This window comes from Schistocerca piceifrons, chromosome 4 (assembly GCF_021461385.2).
Source record: "Schistocerca piceifrons isolate TAMUIC-IGC-003096 chromosome 4, iqSchPice1.1, whole genome shotgun sequence".
NCBI lineage: Eukaryota > Metazoa > Arthropoda > Insecta > Orthoptera > Acrididae > Schistocerca > Schistocerca piceifrons.
The window spans coordinates 71061023-71080124 of record NC_060141.1 but is presented as its reverse complement, the minus strand read 5'-3'; the positions used below and the strand labels follow the sequence as shown (position 1 = coordinate 71080124).

Here is a 19102-nt window from a genome sequence, read left to right as displayed (position 1 = left end):
TTTCTTCTCTCCTCCATCTTGGAAATCATTTCTTGTGTGACCCATGGTTTTTTTGACCTTTTCCCTTTTACATATCCTATATTTTGCTGTCCTGCTTTAATGACTCCTTCTTTCAGCATATTCCAGTACTCGTTGGCAATATCAGGTGCTTCTTTGTTTCGTAATGTGTTTAGAAAGTCCCGAGACAGCATTTCTGTAATTTGTTCTTTGTTGGACCTTATCTTCTCTAGATCCCATTTCTTCACCATTGTCGCCTTTTTCAGTTTTTTCATTCTTATTTCTATTTCTGCCATAAGTAAGTTGTGGTCACTATTAATATCTGCACCTGGTAATGTGTGCACCTTCTTGATTCCATTCCTGTATCTTTCTTCTACCAGTATAAAATCGATTTGGTTTCTATATTTATCCCCTGGTGATTTCCAAGTGTAGAGCCTCCTCTTATGGTTCTTGAACCATGTGTTTGCCGCTATCAGCTGCCTTCCCCTGCAGAAGTCAATTAACCATTCACCTCTGTCATTTCTCTTTCCAAGACCATGACTGCCTACTATGTTTCCCTCTTTCCCTTCTCCCACAATGGCGTTCCAGTCTCCCATTACTATTTTGCAGCATTTTTTATTTTCGTCCATTATTCTCTCTATTACATTGTACGTTTCCTCTACAATTTGGTCATCATGTTCTGAAGTTGGCATATACATCTGGACAATCAATAAATCTTTTTGTGGTCCTTTCAGCCTTACACCAATAACCCGGTCATTTGCATAGTCTACATATTCCACACATTTAGCCAATTCCTTTGTCATAATCATTCCTACTCCATTAATTCCTTTTACTTCTCCTCCTGAGTAGTAGAATACATATTCATCTGACTGCAACTCTCCATGTCCATTCCATCTTACCTCAGCAACTCCTACGAGGTCCATATGATTCTTTTCCATCTCTCTTTTAAGGTTTTCTAGTTTTCCTGCTTGTAGCAGAGTTCTGACATTCCAGGTACCAATTCTCGTTTTGATTTTTTGCCTCCTTTCAAGTTGTCCCCCCCGGAGATCCGAATGGGTGACTATTTTACCTCCGGACACTGATTTAACATGAGAGGAAGCCATTTTTTGTGCATAAAATGGAGACTGCATTATGCAGGGAAGATAATCTGCGGTGGTATTCCGGTGCCTTCCGCAGTTCAGGTGGCCGCCCCTAACATGGGATACAGACGCCTTTTGCAGCCGCCCGCTACGGGTCAGACACTGCATGAGAAGTATAGGTTGGAAAATGAAAGACCCCTAGCCCTCGAAACCTAATAGCGTCAGGGTCGGAAAAGAACAATAGCTGGCCAAGGGTGGCCAGATAGGAAAGATAAGAGTGAGGAGCCTGGCATAAGTAAGTGGAAGCAATGCCAGGACTCAGCTCGGGGCCCCGTGGTCGCCAGCCACGTATCACTAGGTGTGACTCCCTGAGGTCACACTACTGGCCATTAAAATTGCTACATCAAGAAGAAATGCAGATGATAAACGGGTATTCATTGGACATATATATTATACTAGAACTGACATGTGATTACATTTTCACGCAATTTGGGTGCATAGATCCTGAGAAATCAGTACCCAGAACAACCACCTGCAGCCGTAATAACGGCCTTCATATGCCTGGGCGTTGAGTCAAACAGAGTTTGGATGGCGTGTACAGGTACAGCTGCCCAAGCAGCTTCCATACGATACCACAGTTCATCAAGAGTAGTGACTGGCGTATTGTGACGAGACAGTTGCTCGGCCACCATTGACCAGACGTTTTCAGTTGGTAAGAGATCTGGAAAATGTGCTGGCCAGGGCAGCAGTAGAACATTTTCTGTATGCAGAAAGGCCCGTACACAAGACCTGCAACATGCAGTCGTGCATTATCCTGCTGAAATGTAGGGTTTCGCAGGGATCGAATGAAGGATAGAGACACGGATCGTCACACATCTGAAATGTAACGACCACTGTTCAAAGTGCCGTCAATGCAACAAGAGGTGACCGAGACGTGTAACCAATGGAACCCCATACCATTACGCCGGGTGATACGCCAGTATGGCGATGACGAAAACACGCTTCCAATGTGCGTTCACCGCGATGCCACCAAACAAGGATGCGATCATCATGATGCTGTAAACAGAACCTGAATTCATCCGAAAAAACGACGTTTGGCCCTACGTGCACCGAGGTTCGTCGTCGAGTACACCATCGCAGGCGTTCCTGTCTGTGATGCAGCGTCAAGGGTAACCGCAGCCGTGGTCTCCAAGCTGATAGTCCATGCTGCTGCAAACGTCGTCGACCGTTTCGTGCTGATGGTTGTTGTCTTGCAAATGTCCCCATCTGTTGACTCAGGGATCGAGATGTGGCTGCACGATCCGTTACAGCCACGCGGATAAGATGCCTGTCATCTCGACTGCTAGTGATACGAGGCCGTCGGGATCCAGCACGGCGTTCCGTATTACCCTCCTGAACCCACCGATTCCATATTCTGCTAACAGTCATTGGATCTCGACCAACCCGAGCAGCAATGTCGCGATACGATAAACCGCAATCGCGATAGGCTACAATCCGACCATTATCAAAGTCGGAAACGTGATGGTACGCATTTCTCCTCCTTACACGAGGCATCACAACAACGTTTCACCAGGCAACGCCGGTCAACTGCTGTCTGTGTATGACAAACCTGTTGAAAACTTTCCTCATATCAGCAAGTTGTAGGTGTCGCCACCGACGCCAACCTTGTGTGAATGCTCTGAAAAGCTAACCATTTGCATATCACAGCATCTTATTCCTGTCGGTTAAATTTCGCGTCTGTAGCACGTCATCTTCGTGGTGTGGCAATTTTAATGGCCAGTAGGGTCATATGTTCCAAATCGCCACTTATAAAAACGGGATTTTTCGGGGGCTCTTATATAATAGACAAGTATGGCCAAATGTTTTGAATGGCCCTTTGGCTATGGACCATTTGTGCTCCCGACAGATGTATCGTCTTAGTGTCACTATTCTATAGTCTAGGGTCAAAATATGAATGTTAGAGACTTCGTTCTGGTTAAGCAAATGGAGCTAATTGGTTGTTTCTTGTTGTATTTGATGTGGTTTCTGTGGGCCTTAAGGGGATTATGGAGGCACTATTAATTCATGGGCCGTTCCGCAGGAAACAGCAAAAAGGGTTTTTCCGTTCTTTTGTAAGAGCACAAAGCTGCGGATTCCAAGACGGCTATACACAGCTAATGGCTGAAATTTTTACAACATATTCCTAAGATCCTGACCTCGAAGAACATCTAAAACTTTCTTGATGTTTTTTTCCGCTTGCTATTTGTATTTAAAGTTACTCTGCTTATAAACGTACAATAAGCACGAAATCTCCTGTCTGAGGCGAAATGTAAATAGCATATTGGCGCAAGAAATTGCTCAGATTTTCACGTTATATTTCTAGGTTCTTATCTAGAGGTACTATGTTCCCAGTTTCAAAAATATTTATCCACTATCGAGAAACACCCCAAAAGCATGGTATTTGGGTACCAAACTCAAGCTGCAGATTTCAAGACGGCTGTGCGCGGCAAATGGCTGTAATTTTTATCCCAATTTCGGAACGCATTGAAAATTTTCTTGATATCCGTTTCCGAGGTACAGAGGTTCAAAGTTATTAGCTTGTAGTCGGTTCCTTAAAGAACACAAAAATGGTGTTTTCTTACAATTTTGCTATGCATTGCAAATGAGTGCAGTTTACAATATGTTCCTAACATTCTGCTCTCGAACAAAGTTGAAGAAATTCCTGACATCGTTATCGGTTTGCGAGACACAGAGATTCAAATCTACCATATTTATACACGTGAAATACGCAAGTGAAATGCGGTGTGAGACGAAATGTAAACAATAAATAACTGTAGCAGATTGTTCAAATTTTAAAGGTATATTTTCAAAGCATTTACCCAGAAGCGTCCAACTTCTCGTTTTCAAAAATATTACTTAGTTCCTGCGCGGTTCCTTAGAAGACCCCAAAAAAGCTTTTCTTACCATATTTTCGTACCATAAACCAGCCTTCGTTTCCAAGAAGGCTATCCACTGAAAATTGCTTGAATTACTACAGTACGTTCCTAGGATCCCAATATCGAATAGCCTTGAAAATTTTCTTGATACATTTACCCGTTTCCCAGACACAGAGTTTCAAAGTTACCCTACCCGTAGACGCAAAATACGAACGCGAAATTCGATGGAACCGAAACGTACTTTATAAAGTGAATTAGCATGGAAAAATATACCGTGAAGTGTCTCTGTTATCGTGATAAGTGTTTTAGGAACGCCAAATTGTAGTACTGAAACACATGCAAAGTGTTTGTTTATGTGAAATCAGGTCTGGGATGTAAAATTAGTTTTCCTACCTGATGACCGAGCATTATCTCTGGATGTGGAGCTGAAGCACCATACAGAGTGTTGGCACAGTCGTCTGTACTGAGTGACGTACTAATTCGGCAAAGTGACTTCCACTTGTTGTACAGCCAGTTATGTGATCGTTTTAGAAGTTTCGAAGTGGTCGTCTTCAGCAGATGGTAGCCACATGATGTACGTTGGAGTCACGAAAAGAATAACACCTATGTGCACTGCCATCAATACGTCTTCTTTCGCACCTTATTTTCTTGTGCTACTCTGCTTCGTAAATATGTACGTTGAGTCACGAAAGGAATTACACCTATGGGCACTGCCATCAATTTATCTTCTTTCGCACCTTCTTTTCTTGTGCTACTCTGCTTCTTAAATACCTCTCTAAACCGTCAATTAGGGCGGTTCACAAACAAGTCAAGTACACATGTTATTCCAGAAACGTTATCGTGGAAGTAGGGGCCAGGAGGTGCTGGTGAAATAACACACACTTCTAAGGTTATCTTTTATTTTAAAGGCTTTGTCAATACTAAATTTTTAAGTCTGGCATTAAAAAAAAATTTAGAATAGATGACAAATTTTCTTAATGAAAAGGAGGTTGCCAGGTATGACGTTAACAACTTCCCAATGGTAATCTTAAGACAACAATTAAAGAAAAAAACTATTTTAAGTAGCTGGCAAATTTTCCCTATGTAAAGGATATTGCAAGGTGCGATGTTAACAACTTCCCAATAATAAGATTTTATACTTGTTATATCTATAAGAGAACAATTCCTTTAAAAAAAAAAAAAACACCTTTAAGTAGCTAGTTTGTACTAAAGCTAATATAGTTGTCTCTCGCCAGTTAAATAACTTATATTACAGCTGTCAGTTGTTACGAGATAAATGTGAATAACCCAGCACACAAACTTTCCCATTAAAGGCAGTTCCCAATAAAATTTTCCTTACCTCAGTGAGGGAGTGACACGTGTAAAGGTGGCCAAATCATAATGGGCGGAATAGTTACTGGTGGTCTACAGGGCTACAGCAGATCAGCCCCAAAACTTGCATTACAAGCCACCACCTCCCCGAGTTATCCAAAACCAGAAGATGTAGCAAGGGCGGTGCCTGCACAGACTCCGAATCACAGAGACACGCGACACCGACCCTAAATCACCCAATCGAGGTGTGAATGAAACGGTCCGACCAAGAAGCAATTACCACATTCCCGCGGACAGGCATACGAAAACTGTGGTGGGAAAACCCCAACAAAACCACTGGTGGAGAAACTCATACACTTAACTAGAATTAGAAAAACCCTTTATATATATAACTCTGTTACTGTTTTCAGTACTCAACTTCTCACACTCGATCACAGCGCCGAGAACACGTTGCACTTCCAAATGCTCGTCAGAGCCATCCGTTGCCAGTGCTTTCACCGGCCGATAAGAAGACATACGGTACCACGTGCTGATCTCCTGCATCACGGCTTCTAAGCTTCATAAGCCACGTACCTGCTTGTAAGGCAGACTTAGCCCCTGACAGCCAAGAGGTCGGTCAAAGCACGTGGCGAGCAGTTGACGACCCCCAACAACAGGGCCCCGCTCGCGCCACCAACTCTCTCGGTCACAGCCCAGTATAGTCTGTCTGTAAACTCAAGAGCGAGCAGCGCTTTTGGTCGGGGAAGTGGTCTTTCCCGGGAGAACACTACCACCAGCCTACAGGGCCACCCAAAATCTGTTGCCCGTTACCTGTTTAGAGGAGTAGATCGGCGTACTGCGATATACGTCGTTTCTGTTCGTATGATCTTACAGGGTGTTTCAAAAATGACCGGTATATTTGAAACGGCAATAAAAACTAAACGAGCAGCGATAGAAATAAACGGTTTGATGCAATATGCTTGGGACAACAGTACATTTTCAGGCAGACAAACTTTCGAAATTACGGTAGTTACAATTTTCAACAACAGATGGCGCTGCGGTCTGAGAAACTCTATAGTACGATATTTTCCACATATCCACCATGCGTAGCAATAATATGGCGTAGTCTCTGAATGAAATTACCCGAAACCTTTGATAACGTGTCTGGCGGAATGGCTTCACATGCAGATGAGATGTACTGCTTCAGCTGTTCAATTGTTTCTGGATTCTGGCGGTACACCTGGTCTTTCAAGTGTCCCCACAGAAAGAAGTCACAGGGGTTCATGTCTGGCGAATAGGGAGGCCAATCCACGCCGCCTCCTGTATGTTTCGGATAGCCCAAAGCAATCACACGATCATGGAAAGATTCATTCAGAAAATTAAAGACGTCGGCCGTGCGATGTGGCCGGGCACCATCTTGCATAAACCACGAGGTGTTCGCAGTGTCGTCTAAGGCAGTTTGTGCCGCCACAAATTCACGAAGAATGTCCAGATAGCGTGATGCAGTAATCGTTTCGGATCTGAAAAATGGGCCAATGATTCCTTTGGAAGAAATGGCGGCCCAGACCAGTACTTTTTGAGGCTGCAGGGACGATGGGACTGCAACATGGGGCTTTTCGGTTCCCCATATGCCCCAGTTCTGTTTATTGACGAAGCTGTCCAGGTAAAAATAAGCTTCGTCAGTAAACCAAATGCTGCCCACATGCATATCGCCGTCATCAATCCTGTGCACTATATCGTTAGCGAATGTCTCTCGTGCAGCAATGGTAGCGGCGCTGAGGGGTTGCCGCGTTTGAATTTTGTATGGATAGAGGTGTAAACTCTGGCGCATGAGACGATACGTGGACGTTGGCGTCATTTGGACCGCAGCTGCAACACGGCGAACGGAAACCCGAGGCCGCTGTTGGATCACCTGCTGCACTAGCTGCGCGTTGCCTTCTGTGGTTGCCATACGCGCTCGTCCTACCTTTCCAGCACGTTCATCCGTCACGTTCCCAGTCCGTTGAAATTTTTCAAACAGATCCTTTATTGTATCGTTTTTCGGTCCTTTGGTTACGTTAAACCTCCGTTGAAAACTTCGTCTTGTTGCAACAACACTGAGTTCTAGGCGGTGGAATTCCAACACCAGAAAAATCCTCTGTTCTAAGGAATAAACCATGTTGTCTACTGCACACTTGCACGTTGTGAACAGCACACGCTTACAGCAGAAAGACGACGTACAGAATGGCGCACCCACAGACTGCGTTGTCTTCTATATCTTTCACATCACTTGCAGCGCCATCTGTTGTTGAAAATTGTAACTACTGTAATTTCGAAAGTTTGTCCGCCTGAAAATGTACTGTTGTCCCAAGCATATTGCAACAAACGGTGTAATTCTATCGCTGCTCGTTTAGTTTTTATTGCCGTTTCAAATATACCGGTCATTTTTGAAACACCCTGTAGTTGTCAGTGTCAGTCAGTTAACTTTGTATACTTACTGATATAATTCGATATCCGGAAGTGATAGATAATCGTCTAGGATTGCAAGAAAATGTGCAGAATACGAGGAAGAGGAGGTACTTGCTGAGTAACGAGCGTTCGATCGTCTCTAATGTTATTACAGCATGTATTAAAGAGGCGACCCATAAAGAACTGTTGACTAATATTACCAGTCCCAATCAAAGGGCTGCAATTTATGCAAACGTCAGCCGCGTCCGATAGGACGCATAAGGAAGGAACGCGAAAATAAGCCGCATGGTTTCGTGGAATTGCCACGAAGGAATACTAATAATCTTGGGAGGAAACCGATCGTTATAGACAGTTTCTAAATCACGTAAAACCTCTGATGCTTACTAAACACTGCTGAAACTTTCTTCGAAACATGTACGTGGATTCTGGAATTCAAAAAGCTTGACATACGAGATGCGTTCACGTATTAATTTTTATTTTTTGGTAAGAACTTTATTTGTTAATCTACAGCAATGTTATCCTCTTCAAAATATTCCCCATTACATACTGTACACTTGCGCCAGTTCATCTTCTAATTTCCGAAATTCTTTAGGAACTGTTTCTTCGGGGTAGTTCATAGGTCTCTTAACTGTGCATTTTTAATCTCATCCATGCTTGTAAAACCGCTGTCCTGTAAGACCTGCTTTGAAATGTTTATACCACTTGTATGCCGTTGGTTCACTTATAACAGGCTCACCAAAAGCAATATTTAACATTTCTAAAAATTTCGTACACTTCATTCCATTCCTATAACAAAATTTAGTACAGATTCTCTAATCTATTTTTATACAAAATAAATAATCGTTGATGCTACCAAAACACACGTAACCTTTTTGACAGCTGACAACAGGGTAAATACCCAATATGCATAACATTGTACACATACTTTTGAGACATGTTTACGAAGATAGTCCCAAAAAGTAGTGAAAATCGGACTAATACAACACGCAAAATTATAAATTTCTGCTTACTCTTAAAACACTCTTTGTGCTGCAAAAATTGTTAACTTTCAATGCAGTCCTTCAAAGTAAATATCTACCTTTTAGTAGAAACACAAAGTAAGAACAAGCCTCAAATTCTACAGATTTATTCCATTATATGGGGTTCGTTTTACGAATAGCAATAGAGGAATATACAATACATTCACATGAACAGGCATTCGGTTCTATGTTTGTGGTATAATCCTGGCTTCCGTTCTTATCTTAATATTATTTACTCTATAATATTGTTTTTCGGAAGAAGATATTGTTTTTTGTATTCCTTATGGTCTTAATACATTTGTCTAAAAATGAACGCAGCAGAGACGTATCTGTACACGGTGTCGCCACAGATTTAAATCGCGCGCCGCGGCAGGGCCGGTACTGCGTTGTGAAACGGCCTGTAGAAGCGCCCTGTGACGTAGCTGGGTTGGCAGAGTGGAGACTCGCTAGCTCGCTCTTCAGTTTACCGACAGCCTATGCGTACTCTCCGATCATCACGCGACCGTAAACTTGCTCCACCTCCCGCCAGAAGGCAGTAGCGATCCAAACAGCGCGCCAAACCGAAAGCGCCCCCGCAAACACTAGACGCGAAGCGAAAGCACTCCACGTGGCGCGCATTTCGTAGAAACGGACACGACTACGGATCACTCTCCTTTTGTCTATTGTGCCTTGCCTTCCTTCTGTGGCAGCAGAATTATCGTACATTTTCTACTGTGCTGTCTGCGGGTTTGGTATCGGTTCGAGTAGTAGTGGGGTGGTATCGGTTCGAGTAGTAGTGGGGATGGCGCAGATCGTGTCGGAGCATGCGGGGGACGGTGTGACTCCCGAGGAGGTGGTGAGCATGGTGTCGCTGTGGTGCGGCCTGCTGCTGCTGGCTCTGTGGGTGCTGCGGCTGGGGGCGCTGTGCCGAGTGCTGAGCGAGACGCTGGTGAGCGCCATCACGACGGGCGCAGCAGTGCACGTCTTCACCTCGCAGCTGCTCGAGGCGCTGGGCGTGGCGCGCGACGCTCCCAAGCACCACGGCCTGCTGCGCCTCGTCTACACCTACGGGGACCTGTTCTCGGGCAGCCTGCCTCCCAGGCTGCCGGCCATTGCCACCGCACTCATCACCATCGCGGTGCTCGTGGTCTACCAGCTGGCTGTGCCCAAACTGGTCGGCCGCTGGCTGTCTGCCGAGCTGGTCGTCCTCGTCGTCACCACCGTTACCGCCTCGCAAGTTGATTTCTCTGCCAGGTAACAACCTTATACTGTCCAAAGATCCGAACGAACACAGCTAAGTTAGTTAGTATGAACAAATTACATGAACTCAGAACAGCCTAGGTCGAAATAAATAGGTAGTCTTCCGACTACAGCTCACACAGTGACATGTACCAAGTGCACACTCTAAGACCACTTATGGCTGGGCTGTTGCAGAATTGAAAGAAGCCGAAAGATGTGAACTGGTAATGAATGAAACTTCCTGACCGATTAAAACTGTGGTCCGGACCGAGACTCGAACTCGGGACCTTTGCCTTTGGCGGGCAAGTGCCCTAGTCTGAGTGAAAATCTCATTCTGGAAACATCCCCCAGGCTGTGGCTGAGCCATGTCCGCGCAATATCCTTTCTTTCAGGAGTGCTAGTTCTGCAAGGTTGGCAGGAGAGCTTCTGTAAACTTTGGAAGGTAGGAGACGAGATACTGGCAGAAGTAAGGCTTATAATGGTACTTGAATTACATAACCATTACGGCACCTCATCTGAACCTCTCGATACCAGTAATAGTCTACTGTGTTTCTGTAAAATAGTTTACATATTTCTGAGACAACATTCAGATTTGATTTCATTTGTGATACATTGATATGTTTATATTGCAATGATATTATTCTTATGTATATTCTTTCTTTTGTCACTATGATCTTTGACGTACTTGTAACTCTGATTTTTGGGCGCGTAAGCGATAGCTAGTTGGTTGTTAACTTGTTAGAGAGTCGGACGTTGAGAAGGTCAAGTCTTGGACGTCATATTGGAAAGACGCGTATTGTAGTCAGCTTATAAAATGTGAACTTTAACAGTGACTGCGATGAAGATGTTTTCAAGTATGTTTTGTATTGTGAAGTGATGTTTGTGTGTCACGTGATATTGCAATAAAAGCAATTAAAAGGAGTGCTGATTACTTTTTTTACATCACCATTGTCCAGCAAAAGTGTAATCTTCAAGAATGGTTTGTGAAGCGCGTCTACAAAACTTTTGAATATAGCACGATAAAACCTAGGCCTCTTTGCATCCGAGCTTGGAATCATAACCACCTAGATTTTCAACGATTGAGCCATGATTTTACGACGAGACCAGTGTGGGAAACACAAAAATATGAGTGCCTAGTTTTTTCATTATTACATGAAATGACTATTAACTGTGCTCTAATGACACCTGCCACATAATTTGACTGTTGTTGCCCGATAATGCAGTATTTAGCAGCGTGAGCAACACCACAATCGTTATTAAAATTTTCACCTTTGTTGTGGTAGGGTTGTTAGAGGCTGCACGGAGGGGGCGTGAGTCGTGCTTGGGTAGCTCAGTTGGTACAACACTTGCCCACGAAAGGCAAAGATCCCGAGTTCGAGACTCTTTCCGGCACACAGTTTTAATCTGCCAGTAAGTTTCATATCAGTGCACACTCCGCTGCAGAGTGAAAATCTCATTCTGGTAGTGAATGATTTCTTGTCAGCGTCCACATCAGACATGAAATGTATTGCATAAAAGCGACATAATATGCAGATTCCTTCTGTTTTGGGCCGAAAACCAACAACTGAAGTAATAAGCGGCAAAATCACGACTTACAGTGGGCTATTTTTTATACAAAGCAATCCCAGTTTCTTGAAGTTAATTGACACATTAGAGATTAGGCAGAATTACGAGGTTGGCAGAAGCTATAATGAATACAGTGTGCTTGGAACGTTATTTAAAAAGCGCCAACACAAAGTAGGACTGTGCCAAAATGAAGCATTACAATTGCCCTCCTTTTTTAAGAACTTCTAGGGCAAATGGTGACCACAGTCTAAACATATTTCTTCTTAGGCATATCTTTACAGCGATTAAAAAGGAGAACAGGTTCTACAGCCTACGCTGTATCTGCTAAAATATCGGGACCAACAAACATCAACGGTACAGGGGTTACAAAACTTTCAAAGGCTTAGAATGCGGTGCACCCAGAGTGATTCCCTACAGTCAGAGGAAAATCGAGCGTGTTCCCCTCTTAACAGACGACGATGGCGAGAATGACTGTGTAGTCCAATAAAAATTATTTCCTCACAATGAGATGGGTTAGTGGGAGTCGCCCAAGCCGAAGGGTAGGCTTGTTCGGCTTGCTTGTTCGCACGAATAGGTGAATAGCGTTCATGCAAGAGCGATAAGAAGTGCGTGTATAGAGCAATGCTGAGATCATCTAATGGGAAAGATTTACTGAAGGGTCTTTGTAGCTGAGTTGCAATCTTCGGAGCAACGTCATCAGCTTCATTCCCTGACATGCAAACATGTCCAAGAACCCATAGAAATGATGCAACAGTGCCAGTATTAGCTTCTGAAAGAAGACATTCTTGGATCTCTTGCATTACAATCGTTCAAAAATCAGTGAGCCGGAGGGTGTAAAGTGAAAACTGCAGATGTGATCGTAACGCAGTTGCTTGTACAAGAAGGTGTGAAGAGAATGCTCACACCAGTCCTGAACAGCCGCCACCTGATGTACTTTGAATTCTATTTTTAAGTCTAGGTGTGGTTGTCCCTGATACTTTTACCCCGTGACCGAATTATTTCGTGGGGCAATGCTATTTTTAGCCCGTGACATACTCTTTTTCTGACATGAATACAGATTTCAATTAAATTTTTAGCCTGTTACCTTCTTATTTCCTGGGACATTATTTTCAGCCCACTGCCTCCTTTCCCAGAAAATTTTGGGAAAATCTACTATTTCCAGCCGGCCACGGTGGTCTAGCGGTTCTAGGCGCTCAGTCCGGAACCGCGGGACTGCTACGGTCGCAGGTTCGAATCCTGCCTCGGGCATGGATGTGTGTGATGTCCTTAGGTTAGTTAGGTTTAATTAGTTCTAAGTTCTAGGCGACTGATGACCTCAGAAGTTAAGTCGCATAGTGCTCAGAGGCAGCCAGTACTATTTCCAGATATGCGTTACTCCACCCATCGAAGCTGCAGCCACGAAAAAGTAATATGTTACCACCACCCCTCTGGGGCTGCAGCTGTTAATATAACCATTGGGGTGGGGGACGCACTAACCAATCTAGCAGCCGAGAAATATGCTGGTAGTCATCTACTTAGCGCTAAAGAGTGGCCACAGCCACTCTAAATGCACAGCCAATCCACAAACGTATTTAGTTTTCTTTTTCGTTATAGTCATTTCATTCTCCCATGTAGGGGTGGGCTGGTAGTAGTGATCTAGCGTTCTTTAGCCTACAGTTATTAAGAATTTAACAAGAGTATTAATAAACATGGAAATTGGAACAAATGTAACAGTATCAAAAATAACGTGGGGATGCTGATGTGTTGGAGCTGACATTATATGGCGAACTGCACAGAGTGGCCAGTTTCAGAAGATGAAGCTCATGTCATTCTGCTTGTTGACCAGCTCCATCTAATTGGTTGACTGGCAAGATCACAGAGAATAATGAACAGTGGATGAGGATAGATAGTTGATGTCGAAGTTGTGGAGTAGGTGAAAAAATCGTTCAGTGTGGTTTGGTGAATGCTACAGTGATGGGAAGGAGCTGACTATGCTGTGGTGTGCGTTTCGGTGCTATGGGGTTAGAGGTACTGCTCTAAGGGGACTGGGGAAGTCTTACGGTAGTGTGTCTACACGGGAAAAAAGGAACTGGGAATGGGTTTGGGAGTATGTGGCAGTGGTATGTAAATGAAATACAAAATGGGCTGCAAGGGTCACTTGATACATGATACTTGAACGCTGAAATTGGATTTTTTGAAGGACAATGGTGACAAAGTGGATGATGTCTTCACTGGTAGGAGCATGGCGTAGGGAGATGTTCAGATGTAGTAATGTATCGGTAGGACGGATCAGAATGGTTAGTTCAGGTTTCGTCGATAGGGGTTGGGCTGTACAGAAGGGTATGACAGTGTTGGTACAGGTGGTTGGGTTTCAGTGGGGACACATAAAATGGGAGTTAAAAGATCACTATAGTGAAGCATTTGGGGTAACAGTGATCTTGAGATTGGTATTAGAAAGGCCGAACTTTGTGTTCACAGTGATAGATGAAAACTCCATTCTGAAGGAGGAGCCCTATGGTAGAGAGATCTTCAGGAAAGAAACAGTTGGGGAACGTAGGATTAGAATGACGGTGAATTAGAACGAATTCTCGGATTTTTGCGTCAAGATATGAATTTAGGTCCTGCTCATCTTCCCCCACAAAGATCTCAGAGTCAATGCCTTAATCAAAGTAGTAAAACTTCGTGGACAGTGGGGAAGGGTTTGGTGTTGTCTAGGTCATTGTCGACAAAGTGAGAGAAAGGAGACATGTGAACTGAAGATAATGGAATACAATCTTAAAAGTAGGTGACTTCAAAATCAGGATCTGATGACTTGATGATTATGGAGTCTTTGTGGCTTATGATTTATGGTATATTGACGTTCGGAAAGTACTTCTTTATTTTAAGGGGTAGTAACTAATGACCAAGGAAACTGACAACAGGATGTGATAGGATTAAGCAATGTGTTGGAGAACATGTTGAGTATGGGATGGGAAAGGACTCCATAGGTTCTGGTTGTGGGTTTGGTTTGGGGATTACTGGATGTCAGAGACAGGAGGGGTATCTGTACTAGTGGTGATCGTTTGAGTATAGGGTTTTGGAGGACACTGACTGCGGAGTGGGGTATGAGTTTGAATGGCTTTCCCTTTTCTTATATATAAGCTGGTGTGCTTGGAAGTGATACATTTGTGGCGAATATGGTAACAGCTGCAGCATATAAGGTTAGTATGGGTTTGCAGGTGCTGGAGTGGGTGTGGCTGGTCCTACTTGTTATGAACACAGATATAGTGATGATGGCGATGACAGTGGAACAGCTGTAATGACTGATGATCGCTGCTGGCTGGTGCAGTTATATTGTTGGTGGTGGAACTGGTGGTGGCAGTGGCAGCGGTGGTGGTAGTGCAACTGCAGTGCATCCAGAACTGATTGCATCTGCAAATGTGGAATCAGTTATGTCTGGGGAAGTAGTGTGTGTTAGTGGGGAAACAGACTGATTCATCTGAGTAGTAAGAAGGTGGGGAAGGTGGCAAGAGCAAGAGAGGACAAATAGATGCACGTAAAGGAATAAGTGGAGGTAGGCGTCGGGTACAAGTCTTAGTAGATGATTGTGGATGTTGTAGATGGGGGTTGATACATCAAGAGATGAGTGCCGCGACGATGGTGGTAAGCAAGCAATGTAACGGTAGTGACGGGCTGGCAGTGGCGAAGAGTGGCAGTGAGAATGTGGGATGGTGATCACTGACGACGACCAGTGGCGACGCTGCAAAGTTGTTGACAGGCAGTGAGGGCTAGCAACAAATGCAACGACAGGCAGCAAGGAGTGACAGAAATTACTGCAGCAATGACTGGCAATCTGGTATGGTGGTAATGGTGATAACATAGACGGTGACAGCTGGAAAATTTTCTTTATCTGGAGTCCATCATAGAGAACAGACTAGGCTTTTGTTATTTCTGAGAGGAAGTTATCGGGATTTTAAAATTTCTTTGTTGTCATTTCATCCCCATCACCACACATGGATAGGGGGTGGGCAGTCAGCAGTAAAATACTGCACTCTGTAGCCAAGGGCATTTTTAAAAATATAACAAGAATGAGAAAAAGGAAAGATGGGGACTGATTTACGATTTTAAATTAAAAATTGAAAGATGGACAGCTAAAAAACGAAAATATCTATGTATCAAAACACACTACAGAATGGTGAAATTCTTCCATGAAAAAGCGCTGAAGCACTGCACTTTCACTTGACATATTGAGGACCTGCATTGGGGTAAAAGTATTTCGGGAGGAGAGCGTATGTTCCTTACGAAATGGCTCTGAGCACTATGGGACTTAACATTTATGGTCATCAGTCCCCTAGAACTTAGAACTACTTAAACCTAACTAACCTAAGGATAGCACACAACACCCAGTCATCACGAGGCAGAGGAAATCCCTGACCCCGCCGGGAATCGAACCCGGGAACCCAGGCGCGGGAAGCGAAAACGCTACCGCACGACCACGAGCTGCGGACTATGTTCCTTACGGTTGAGGAGTAGAGAAAACTGTGGAGATGAAGGTAGGTATTGGGTTAGATAGTGGGAAGACAGAACATGGGAAACATGGAGGGTTGGGAAGAGTTTGGTACGTGTATAGGGTAGTGGTTACAAGAGGAAATGGATGGGAATGGATGGAGACAGACAGAGAAAAAAGCTCTGATTTGGAGAGAGTTGGATGGGGTAGAGCAAAATTGTTTACAGGGATAAATACCAGGGCAGATCTCATTGTCTAGGAGAGGGAGTTGGTTGAAGTTGCGTTTGGATAGAACATAGGGTGTGTGTAGGTGTAGGTATGGTGGGATGTGCTTTTAAAGGAGTGGCAGAATATCAGGGGATATTGATTAGCGGAGAGACAGAGGTGTTATTGGAAGCTAGTTTATGGACGTTTTAGGAGATGTGGAGGTTTTCTGTGTGGATGAGGAGTGGTGGAAATTTGATGAGATGATGGAGGCTCCACGTGGAGGAAGGTAAACGGATGCAGAAAGCGAGACATAGCGTTCAAGTATTTGGAGAGAGTTATAGAACTTTGGCTGTGTAGAAATCCATGCAACATTTGCATAGCAAAGGATGGAGCTGCACAGGCTTTGTAGATGTGGAGAATAGTGGATAGATGTAATCCCCAAGTTCAGCCTGTTAGTAGTATAGTCTACTGTGGGCTTTCTGTTGGATGGTTAGTAGATGAGGGTATTTCAGTGTGTTAGTTAACTGAAGACATTGGAGAAATCGTTTGGTTTATATAAACACAGCATGTGCAAACTGTATTTGGGAATGATCGCAGTTATACGATTAAGAAGACGAAATGCAAGAATCAAAAAAGTTGCAAAGTACAAATGATAAAAGAAGGAGAATAACATTCTGTGTTATGACCGATGAAACTACAATCATCCAATCATAGCTGTGGGTTCTTTGATTGCTGTGGGAGATTGCTAATCAGAACTACAACGTACGAAACATTAGTTCACATAATTACAAGAATGATGAAAGGATTTACTTAACTTTATACAGTCCATTGCCAAATGAAAGTATCGAATATTTATAAGCGTCTTTGAATAGTAAAGCACCACTTGTTGTACCCAATAACAAACTTTTCTCTTGAAGTAAAAGCTCAACATTTACAAAAGTACAGTTCCGTCTCAGTCATGAATAGCGCTGGTGTCATCGCTAGACGGTGTTGACTACTTCATGGGACGTCAGAAACCGGACAGAACGAGTCCATGCTCGGCTTTACATCGAACTCCACGCGATGTTGCAGCGGTGCTGAGAGAGGGCGCGAATCTTTAGTAGCGCCTGCCATTCATCGATGTGGATAGCAGTGAAACGTCGCTAATACGGCGGACGTCCAGTAAGTCAGCAGTTCGTTTTCTCTGCCAGTTTCGGTCGGAAAAATGTGCAATTTGTTATGGGACATTTCGGAATATTCCCACTTCAGCCCCTATAGTTTCATAACGTACCTACAGTTGGTGGTGCTATGCTTAGCTTTGAAAACGACGTCTGTAATGAAGGTACACTGCAAGCAGAGGGCTGTGATGGAGTTTATTTTGGCGGGAAGCTGGACCACTGCAGATGTTCATAGGCGGACACCTGACAGTGAACAGAAGCACCGTGAGTCATTTGGTGAGGCATCTGTCATCATCGCAACAAAATCGCGCAAACCTGTCCAGTGCTGGCCAGCGGCACACAGCTGTCACTCCTGCAGTGCTGGAACGTGCAGACATACTCACTGGAGGTGACTGACAGATCACAGTCAAAGACCTAGCCACACAGCTGGACGTCTTTGTTGATAGAGCTGACACACTTGTCGTCCAGTTGGGATCCTCAAAGGTGTGTGCCCTCCCTCATCCACCCTACAGTCCAGATCTCCTACCTTCTCTCTTCCATCCGGCTGGCCCAATGAAGGTCGCATTGTGCAGGAAGCAGTACATGGATGACGATGAGGGTATTAATGCAGCAAGATGTCGATCGGCAGAGTGGTGCCATACAGCCACACAGGCTCTCCAAGTAATGCAGGGTCGGGCTGTTGCATTCAACGGAGACTTTCTTGAAAAATAAGGTTTTCTAATAATACAGTGTATGGAATCCTGAATACAACCTGGTTTTTGAAAAAAGTATTTTATTATGTATTGGAACTCCTCGTATCTGTGGTGCTGATACATTTTGTCCACTTCGATGTAGCACCATGACCTTTGATCCACTCCACAGTTTCTAACACCGTTGCAAAATCTGTTTCATCAGAAACGAATTATAAAATAGTATGGATTACATTGCAGCTCCTGCCAGCGACAGAACTCCCACGCTAAATAGCTCTGATTCATCAAGGTGCTAGGAGAAATCAAAATGTTAAACAATTTTATCTTGAATTCTTCTAGCATTGCACTGTTTTTGTTGTAATATGAGTCAATTTGTTACAATTTTTGCTGCAGCATGGGACGATTTGTTACAATTTGATTGTAATCTGGGGTAATTTATCACAATTTTTGCTGTAAACAGAGGTAATTTGTTAACATTTTTGCTGTAATCAAATATAAAATGAAAGGATATGGGGCCATTAGTTACGTTATGTTGCAAGTTGTTACGGCGTAACAGCTAATCAGTGTCGCATGTTGTTTGTTATTATGTGTATTTCGTTGGAAAATCAACATCAGGAATTATGAAGAGAGACATCTGCATGATACCAAAATAAACATATGGCGAAACGTCAAAAAAAGTAATAGTTGGTTCTTCACTGAAGAATTCGCTAATAAATATGGAATTAATTTAATAACGCTACAGTGATTCTGTTGAGAAATGTAAACACATTCTCTTAGAGACTCTTCAGCTGCTGTGCCTAGTGTCGAATGCAAAACATTCCACGAGACTCTGTCAGAGAAACCAATGCAAAAGAAGATGGAATGGGGAAAAGCTGCTAAAGCCAAAGAAAACGCAATATAAATGAAAGAAGTGTCTGGCGTTTTTGGAGGAGGAGGACAGGAAGAAGATGAAGAAGAAGAGGTTGATTATGATGAGGGTGATATTACTGAAGTGCATAAAGGTAATGGAGAATTGTAAAGACCAAGCAGTATTAAATACCAAAACATTATTA

At 43.6% G+C, this 19102-nt stretch overlaps 1 protein-coding gene across 1 annotated transcript in view; it reads left to right on the top strand.

Moving 5' to 3' along the window:
- The window catches only part of LOC124795604 (sulfate anion transporter 1-like), a 164924-nt gene that overhangs the window by 47727 nt on the left and 98095 nt on the right, over positions 1-19102 (top strand). Inside the window, exon 3 of the mRNA XM_047259674.1 lies at positions 9539-9981. Within this exon, the coding sequence (XP_047115630.1) occupies positions 9539-9981 (443 nt within the window). The remainder of the gene's footprint in view (positions 1-9538; positions 9982-19102) is intronic.